We start from the raw sequence: 10,000 nt of genomic DNA on the forward strand, positions 1-10,000 counted from the left end.
TGCTATGCGCTCATGACGCAGGAAGAGGTGCATCATTTGAGATGCTTCTCTTTTGCTTAATGAAAGCCGCTCTCGCCCGACACCAAACCACTCCTGGGGGCAACTCCAAGTCTGCCGTTTTTTGTGACGATTCAGATTGTGTGAATCTGAAGTCAGAAAATGAAATTAGGCAGCTTGAAATGGCACACAATACGTGTGCACACACACACACACACACACATACAAAAGCTCCATCGGCTTGCATGGAAATGCCTCTGAGCAACTGGTTTACCCCATCCACCCACCTCTCCCCCCCATGGGCCTTACTGCAGGGGAACAGGGGAGGGAAGAGGGAGGAGAGGAGAGAAGAGAGGAGCGAGAGGGGGAGGAGAAGGAGGAGGAGGAGGAAGGGCGATGACTCATACAGAGAGGAAGAGTGAAGGAGTCGAGCGGGATCGCTGAGGAGCGGCTCTACAGCGTCGCCAGGGCCGCTGCCACTGTTGTGTAGCGCATCACACACCACGGGCCAACTCCAGCAAGGTGGAGGCACAGCACAGCGCCTCGCACGGAGAGGGGATTAGGCTCTAGTGTGGAGGGCTGCTCATGTCTCTGTGTAACGTGAGAAGATGGCAAACACCTCGCAGGCTCCCGGCTCCTCCGTCTCCATAGACTACACACCAAAGAGCGATGCGCTCCAATTTCTGCCTGAATCATCCTGGCTTTGTGCTTTATGGATTTACACAAAACATCCTGCGGCTTGAGCAGAACTCTACCACGGCAGTTGCTATTACATCATTATAGGACAGCTACAACCATCTTTGCTCACACTAGGCTCTAATGGTCTTCTATAGACTGTCTACAGATGGACTGATATCCCAGTAAAGAGTTGTTGCCTAATCTTTAGTGGTATTCGATTTACTTAAGTGACATATATTATTGTATTAAATCACACTTGGCTCACCTAAGAAGATGTCGGCAAGGCTGATGGACTGGGACGAGAGTGCTGTCCTGAAGCCCCGCCCATCTGCTGGGATTATGGTTGATTGACAGATGAAGGACTCAACTGCACTGGCCAGTTCAGCAGCTTCCCCGCTCTGTGATTCCTTATTGGACAGATCGGTGACATTATCCGTGCAGACAGCAGCCCTCTGGCCCTGAAGCACAGAGAACAAAGAATGTAAATTCAACATTTAACAAATGACCTGGTCTACATTAGTTCCGCTGTGTATTTTTAGACAAGACGGGGGGAATCACACACATAAGCACACATTTAATCAAACCTGTACACACAGTGATATATTCCTGATAGAGTGTGTGTGTGTGTGCGTGTGTGTGTGTGTGTGTGTGTGTGTGTGTGTGTGTGAGTGTGTGTGGGTGGACATGTTTGTGTGGATGTGAATGCTTGACGGTGAGAACAGTCTAGAATAAATGGCAGCACAGTTGTGATTAATATGAATGTGTATTAGTAGTTGTGTACCTCAGCTCCACAGAGGCTGATGTTGAACTGGTGGAAGTACTTGGTCCCTTTGGAGGTGAAGCTGGGCCCGTTCATAATGGAGCCCACGGTGTTCAGAGCACTGAAGTCGTACACAAACGTCTTGTTCTGCTCCACGTGGGAGAACGAGCAATCACTGTAACACACACTGTGCTCCTGGAACACAGAGAGAAAGAGACAAGAGAGAGAGAGAGAGACAGGGAGAGAGAGAGAGAGAGAAAGAGTATGTTATCGTATGCTTTTATCAACACTGACTTTGGCAACACTGTTCTCATATAGTCAATGCTAATAAAGCAACTTTGAATTTGAATTTTAGAGAGAGAGAAAGAGAGACTGAGAGAGAGAGAGAAGATTCAGACAGAATGTATAGACACATACAGCACTGTACATTTACCAATATCCTGTTTTTAAAAACACAGCTAACAACTGGTATTATTTCTGTGTCAGAGGTGCTTTCAGAAATAGAGGATGTCTCCGGGCAGCATTGTCCTGTGTGAGTCCTGGCCGGGACAGGCCTGTGGCGACAGTGTCTCTCGCCCTAACAGGAGTCAGTCCTGAACGGAACCCAGCTCTGCAGGGGAGCGCTGCCTTTTCTGACTGGTGCCAACGGACCAGAGACAGCAGAGACAGAGGGAGCTCAGTGCTGCAGACACACACACACACACACACAAACATACCACGCACACACACACACACATACACACACACACACACACGCACACACATACACACACACACGCACACACACACACACATGTTCACACTCAAACAGCATCACACATCTACACCCACACACACACCCACACACACACACACACACACACAGACACACACACATAGAAACACACAATGTGCACATGCTACATGGGAGGTCAGCAAGACAGAGGAGGGAGCTGGCCAGTATAGCTCAAGCAGGCTGATGTCATCATGTCTAGACACGGCAGCGGAGCGGACAGCGGACCTGTCTCTGTCCATCCTGCACTAAACCAGTCTGGACGCTCTCCTCAGAGCCTCTTTGTGCTCACACACTGACTAATGCCCACTGCCACTGTCCATCTCACAGCTCTGACAGTGTCCCAATGGTGGACAAGGAATAATTGTGATTTATAACATTCATTCTTTTTGAAAAACAGAGGTAAAAAATGTACCTTAAAGCTAAACAAAACAATTGTGGGAGATAAAAAAAAAATGAGGGATCATGAGAAAAAAGACAGAGGGCTAGAGGGAAAACATCCATCCATGTCGGGAAAAACAGAGGTAAAGAATGCATATATATATACTGTATATACAGTATGTATATATATATATATACAGTATATATATATAACAAGTTAAAAACAACTGTGGGAGATAAAAGAAAGTGAGGGACCATGAAAAAGACAGAAGGCTAAAGGTAAAACCGAGTCCATGTGCACCTTGTTGCTCTTGCTGCCAGGGCCACAGGGCAGGCAGGCCTCTGGGCCGTAGATGTGGTGCCCGGCGAGGTAGGTGTTTGGCGGGCACTCCTGGCAGCGGTTGGTGTCGACGTAGTGCCCGGCGGGGCAGGGCACGCAGGAGGAGCCCGACCGCTGGGACACCAGCGCACAGGCGCGGCACGCGGACGAGACGCCGTCCAGCGCATTGGTCACCGTGATGGAGTAGATCTTCACCATGTCGTTACCGTACTGCCGCGCCTGGGACAGGGGAGGGGAGGAGACAGACGGAAACACAGAGAATGTTCTATGCATCAGGGTGCCTGTGCTAGTGTGCTCTGGGAGAAATAACACACAAACCATCAAGATGTGTATAAGATGGTGTTTAGCTTTGTTTATGTGTGTGTATGTGTGTGTGTGTGTGTGTGTGTGTGTGTATGTATGTGGTGTCTCTCTCTGTGTGTGTGTGTGTGTGTGTGTGTGTGTGTGTGTGTGCATGTGTGTGTGTGTGTGCGTGTGTGTGTGTGTGTACTCACATCTGTAGCCTGATTGGTTCTTTGGAAAGCCCAGGTGTAGGACACGGAGGCGTTGACGTTCATGATGTGTGTGTAGGACTGCTTGTCCTTGCTGCCTTCCCAGGATTCCACCACGTTGGTGCTTTTCCTGTTTACATCCTACACAGAACAACAGAACAATTTGTTTCAGCCCTATATCTCTCTACACAACTCACAAAATGGCTTAGTCCTTATCGATCGCTGACTGAGATGAAAACACGCATACAAACCCTGCAAAAGTCAATGGATAAATACTATGTATCATCGCTGTTGGAACCGAAATCAATCCAATTACTTCATAAGTCAAGAGCGCATAAGCTTTAACGTTCGAGTTCCCTACTGCATGAGCGAAGCACATTAAAATTGTTTGGTATTATAATTAATAGACATACTAAAGATAATAGATAAAACACTAACACCATATCGCTGCACTGTCTTCTTATGAACAATGGCTTGTGTGGTAGAGTAGCCTCCAAACACACACACACTTGTACGTGCACACACACACACACACACACACACACACACACTCACTCACGCATGCGCACCCACACACACAAACACACACAGCATCCACCTTGGCATTGTCCCATGCTTCAGCACTCTCTCACCATCATGAAGTAGAGCTCGCAGTCTGCCGAGCAGATGGTCTCAAAGACGAAGGTGATGCGGCCGAACTCGTTGCCCGTGCTGCCGATGGCTGATGTCGGGAGCCTGAGGGGTACGGAGCAGATTAGATTAGATTACCACAGCATCACCACCCAGAAGAACTGGACACAGTCATCATGACAACCGAGATTAAATGCAAGTCACTGATAAATGCAAGAGGGCAACATGAAATAATGACAGCAGCAGTCCCACACCTTAGTGTGAATACGCACCACATGATGGGAGTCCTTGCTATACTCAAAGTACTAGTTGGCTACAGCAAACACACTTATCAATTTAAACGCACAATTCTACAGTGCCACAGTGATTCGCAGGCAGAATACAAAGTAGCTATTCATAACACATACTCAAAAGCAATATCATTCTCCACTTCTAATACACGGACAAATGTAGCAACTCATAGTGGGCCTACGTTGATGGAGTGTCAGAGCAAAATGCTCCACCTCAAAAACATGTCAGTGTTTAAATGCCACCATTAATCCTCAGGGCCACAGGTGCGGATCTGGCCGGCCGTGGGGGTGAGTCCGGTGCAGCCGTTTGAGATGTGGGCAATTACAACGTTTCACAGGCATGCCACCACCAGGAAATGTCAAGACCTGTGTCAGGGCCCGCGGTGCTACAGTGTGTGTGTGTGTGTGTGTGTGTGTGTGTGTGTGTGTGTGTGTGTGTGTGTGTGTGTGTGTGTGTGTGTGTGTGCGTGTGTGTCAGAGCCCGCGGTGCTACACGTCTCACAGGAGTGTGAAAACTCCAGGACATGCTGATGTGCATTCTTTTTTTTTTGAGTGAGTGAGAGAGAGAGGGGAAATTGGGCACAGAACATTCCAGAGTGCTCCAGGGCTCTAGCGCTAATTTCCCAGAATGCCAGAGTGAGGTGCTCGGAGGCGGACTGGACTTACTTGAAGCCAGGGACGCGCAGGTTGAGAATGAGGTAGTCATTATCAGAGCCACCCGTTCCACTGCGAATGTGGTCCCCTGCTACCTCCCAGCCTGAGAGAGAGAGAGAGAGAGAGAGGGAGAGAATGCATTAGTAAACACAAAAATCCATGCAGACTGGAACTGTGTGTTAATTTTTTTGTCTGTGTGTGTGGGTGTTAGACGGAGAGAGGGGCAGACAGAGAGAGTGTGAGAAAATACATCCCCCTCAGAGCCTCTCCATGGCTATCATTTGTACTCTCTGAATTATACTTCAGAATACATACTCACACACACACACACACACACACACACACACACACACACACACACACACACACACACACATACACATATACACAGTGAGACTCAGACAAAAACATGTACACTCACAATGAAGTAACACACAATGACTACTTTCAGAAGGAGCCAGGGACACCAGATTCAAATGGTCCAGTCTGTTACAAAATCTCTACACATTCACCTAAAGTACACAGTCCTACACACACTTCATACCATACAATACTCAGCTCTGCCCTTCCTTTCAGTCTCTCTGTTTCTCTCTCTCTCTTTCTATTTATCTCTATCTATCTATCTATCTATCTATCTATTTATCTCTCTCTGTGTCCTCATGATGTGGTCACTCATCTCTGCCTCCTCACTGTCAGTGGAAGATCAGCGATGCATCCGCACGGTTCTGTGTGATCCATGTGTTGATGCCCTGCCTGCAGCACATCATCCATCCCCACGTCCCTGATCCACACTGCCCATCCCTCACGCGTGGCATCCATGAGCCAACAGCGCCCTCTAGCCTCCACGCCGCGCCACTGCGCCACTACTCACCGTTCATGCCGTCGCACTTGTTATTTCCCACGTTGAAGCAGGAGGTCTTCATGTTGGCGGGCAGCACATTCCACCACTTGTACTCGTAGCCCAGGACCGGCTCCGTGCCAGCTGGGCACGACTGGCACTCTGTGGGCAAAGGAGGAGGACGAGGAGGAGAATCAGAGGGATGGACGGACAGGAAGGATGGAAGGAAGAAGGAGAGAGGAAGAAGGAAGAGGGAATGAGGCAAAAAGATGAAAAAGGAACAGAGGAGAGGACATTTGATGCATTTGATTCAGAGAGCGAGTCACAGCATGTTAGCCCACGTCTAGTCAGATGCACACTGTTTATAATCAGGGCCATGTTTACTCATGACACCATTGGCTGTAGGTGCTCTGTGGGCACTACTGTCTGTATTGGTTCAGTAGGTGGAGCACTTGAGAAAGCTCTGAGTCACTTTGTAAACATAATTACATAACAGAAGAATTTCAACATGAAATATTCATATACTGTACATATCATATATGCAGCATAGGACAATAACTGCCTACTACAAAATACAGGACACCGTATTTCATCATGAAACTGACTATGTGCTTTTGATGTGAAGCAGGAGCAGCACTAAGACATCGGTGTAAATAACTACAACAGGACAATTACATCTGGCTGTCAAAATGTAGTGAACGTGCAAAACAAAAAACCACAAAACAGGTGTTGAGCCTTAATGAAGCGATGGCTTGCTGGAGGTCACCTTTGCTCCCTTCAGAATACGTTCCCTGGGGGCAGGGGGAGCAGGTGGCTGTGTCGTTGTTATAGAAACCAGGGTTGCAGGGGGGGCAGGGCTTGCGTTCGCCTGAAGGGGGCAGTGTCACTGCACCCTTCACATCATCCAGGCAGATCTTGGGCTCGATCCACTTGTAGATGATTTGAGTCTAGACAAGAACGTCAATAGAAACATTCACCAGAGCGTAATGGTAAGAACACACCCATAAGAATCTGACAGTAAATATGTGAGAGCTTGCACCGCCAATAAAAACATGGATAATCCATGTGTTAAATCATTAAAACATTACGAAGCTTTTTAAATTAATTGGCACATTAAACTGTAATGTTACTGTGACAGGTAGGAGGAGTGTGTAGAGGAGACACACCTTGCCCTCGCTGTCACATGCAGTGTGAATCTGAAAGTAGTCCTTCTTTGAGCAGGGAGGCTTGGCCTTACACACTGCTGAGCCCTCCGCTGAAACAGAAACACACACACACACACACACACCATCCATTAATACATAATACTTATTCTTTCGTTTCACAGCATGAGTCTTCAAGAGTTTATTTTTTGAAGGGCAGCCTATGGTTTTGCACATAGCCAACACAGCCAAGAGAGAGAAAGACAGAGAGATAGAAAGAGAAGAGTGCATGTGAGAGAGAGAAAGAGAGATAGTGTGTGTGTGTGTGTGTGTGTTTGAGAGAGTGAGAGAGAGTGTGTGTGTGTGTGTACAGTATGTGTGTGGGGGGAGAGCGAGAGAGAGAGAAAATGTATGTGTGTGTGTGTGTGTGTGTGAAGTGAAGAGAAGTGAGTTGATCTAAAAGCAGAGTATATGGGGAGGGGGACTTTATGCTGATGTTTAGTTAAGTAGGCCAGCATCAGTGCGATCTGCGCTCTCTCTCCTCTCTGATACGCCACAATGCTGCAGTGCTGCACCGCCCGCTGCACAGAGCCTCAAACCCCCCAACCCAACACAGGCAATTATGCACAGATGAGCATATCACCCCAAATAACCCACATCTACTGTAGCAGAGCTGCACAGGCTCCCCCCAACACAACACAGGCAATTCTACACAGATGAGCAGATCACCCCAAGTAACCCACATCTAGCAGAGCTGCACAGAGCCTCAAACCCCCCAACCCAACACAAGCAATTCTACACAGATGAGGAGAGCATATCACCCCAAATAACTCACATCTAGCAGAGCTGCACAGGCTCCCCCCAACACAAGCAATTCTACACAGATGAGCATATCACCCAAAATAACCCACATCTAGCAGAGCTGCACAGGCTCACATCGCTGCAGAATCCTCCACCTGTCTTTCCAACAAGGAATAGAATAGACTAGAGGGCGGAACAGTGAGTGCGGGAGAGAGGAAGAGAGTGTGTGTGTGTGTGTGTGTGTGTGTGTGTGTGAGAGAGAGAGAGAGGAAAGACAGAAAGAAAAACAGTGGCTGAGTGAGTGACTGACTGAGTTATGATATGTCAGTAAACAGTACGCCAGAGTAAATAAGCACAATAATTGATTATTTATGCAGTGTGTGTGCATGTGTGTGTGGTGGGTTTGCTCACAGAAGTAGTGTGTGTGTGTGTGTGTGTGTGTGTGTGTGGTGTGTGTGTGTGTGTGTGTGTGTGTGTGGTGTGTGTGTGCTCACAGGAGTAGTGTGTGTCCTGGTTGCAGGAGGTGCAGGAGCTGGCCCCGTGGCCCGAGTAGGTGTCTCTAGGGCAGGGCTCGCAGGAGGAGGACCCCGGCTCATGGCTGAACGTGCCCGGCTTACACGGGAAACACTCGGACGTGTAGGCCACTCCTGAGAGACACCGAGGAGGAGAGACAGAGAGAGAGAGAGCGAGAGAGAGAGATAAGATTACATGAGAGAGAGAGAGAGAGAGAGAGAGAGCGAGAGAGTGAGAGAGAGAGAGAGAGAGATAAGATTACATGAGAGAGAGAGAGAGAGAGAGATAAGATTACATGAGAGAGAGAGAGAGAGAGAGAGAGAGATGACATTGCATGATAGAGAGAGAGAGGAGGAGAACCAAGACAGATAAAGAAACAGACAGGGGATGAAGGGAGCCTTAGTGAATGAAAGGCTTTGAAAGGGAAGAGGAGGTCTGATGAAGAGATACAGACAAGCTTACAGACACAGAGTGAAAGAAACCCATCAACTACAATATGACATTGAACATCTGGGAGCCTCCCAAGGGAAGAGTTGATGACTTCATTTGCAAGTCAAGATGATAGGAAAGTATTTTTTTTAAAAATGACCCTTATTTATCAACAGTGTTGTGCATGAACTAGTTCAAAAGAACGTGTTCATTGAACACGCTCATTTTTCTGTGAACGCTGAACTGAACGCAACACATTTGTAAATAATGAATTTGAACATGAATTCGCTCAGATTTTGGGAAATGAACGACGAACGTCACTGTTGATGTCCAATTAAATGTTACAAAATTTATTTTGTCATGAGAAGTCGAGTGACACTATCTGCTGGCAATTCAGAAACAGTATGTCGTTGTCACACTCACTGCCCACGGGCGCCACTCCTAAACTACAGCTTTGCACTACCTTACTACATTACCCATGATCACGTTACGCATGATGCATTGTACACAGAACCGCTGCTAGGCCAATATGAATGCAATCGCGGAAAGATTCTGCACTTGTCAGTGATGATAGAGGGATGCATAACGTGTTCAAAGAGCCCTACAGTATGTCACTGATCCATCTGGTAAGGTAATGCAGCAAGTCAGCCTCCTCCATACCCCCGGTGTAAAAACTACACTCTTCTGCCGTCAGGCATGCACAGCTGACGCATTTATTATTAATTATTAATAAATGCGCGGCCGCATTTATTAGGCGTCGGTATCTGCCATAGACCTAAAAGAAATGTATCTGCCCAGCGAAATAAAGCCCAATTTACGGACATTCTCAATTAGATGAGAACAACAGGTGGCTGTAGCCTATATTCCGTCAGAAACAGATTTTCATTCAAACGAACTGAATTTGAACTAGTTCAAAATTAAAAATGGTGAACTATGAACGTGAACAGTTCACTTTGCACGTGTGTGAACTGAACTTTGAACTAGTTACTGAAGAGTGTGAACGTGCACAACACTGTTTATCAATAGAAATACACATACAGGGGTTGGACTAGCCTGGCTCTGCCTACGTATTTCTGCTCAATTTTTATTTCCCTTCTCGACATCGTCTGGGTCTGCGGTATATTCGCAAGACAAAAATGTGCAGGTCCAATCAGCGAACAGAGGGAGTACTGTAGCTGACAATGATGACGTTGAGGTCATGCGCTAGTTTGAGCATGACATACGTCACAACCAAACGTTAACGAATGGTTATGGCAGATCTGAGTGGCTTTGGACAGATCCAAT

At 47.3% G+C, this 10,000-nt stretch overlaps 1 protein-coding gene across 1 annotated transcript in view; it reads right to left on the reverse strand.

Moving 5' to 3' along the window:
• Positions 1 to 10,000, reverse strand: part of elapor2a (endosome-lysosome associated apoptosis and autophagy regulator family member 2a) — a 34,564-nt gene that overhangs the window by 8,288 nt on the left and 16,276 nt on the right. The window contains exons 7-16 of the mRNA XM_062547350.1: positions 8,269 to 8,421; positions 6,998 to 7,086; positions 6,598 to 6,778; positions 5,865 to 5,993; positions 5,006 to 5,096; positions 4,052 to 4,154; positions 3,423 to 3,560; positions 2,890 to 3,147; positions 1,457 to 1,630; positions 941 to 1,133 (exon numbers count right to left, since the gene is read on the reverse strand). Of these exons, the coding sequence (XP_062403334.1) occupies positions 941 to 1,133; positions 1,457 to 1,630; positions 2,890 to 3,147; positions 3,423 to 3,560; positions 4,052 to 4,154; positions 5,006 to 5,096; positions 5,865 to 5,993; positions 6,598 to 6,778; positions 6,998 to 7,086; positions 8,269 to 8,421 (1,509 nt within the window). The remainder of the gene's footprint in view (positions 1 to 940; positions 1,134 to 1,456; positions 1,631 to 2,889; positions 3,148 to 3,422; positions 3,561 to 4,051; positions 4,155 to 5,005; positions 5,097 to 5,864; positions 5,994 to 6,597; positions 6,779 to 6,997; positions 7,087 to 8,268; positions 8,422 to 10,000) is intronic.

This window comes from Sardina pilchardus, chromosome 10, assembly GCF_963854185.1.
Source record: "Sardina pilchardus chromosome 10, fSarPil1.1, whole genome shotgun sequence".
Taxonomy (NCBI): Eukaryota; Metazoa; Chordata; class Actinopteri; order Clupeiformes; family Clupeidae; genus Sardina; species Sardina pilchardus.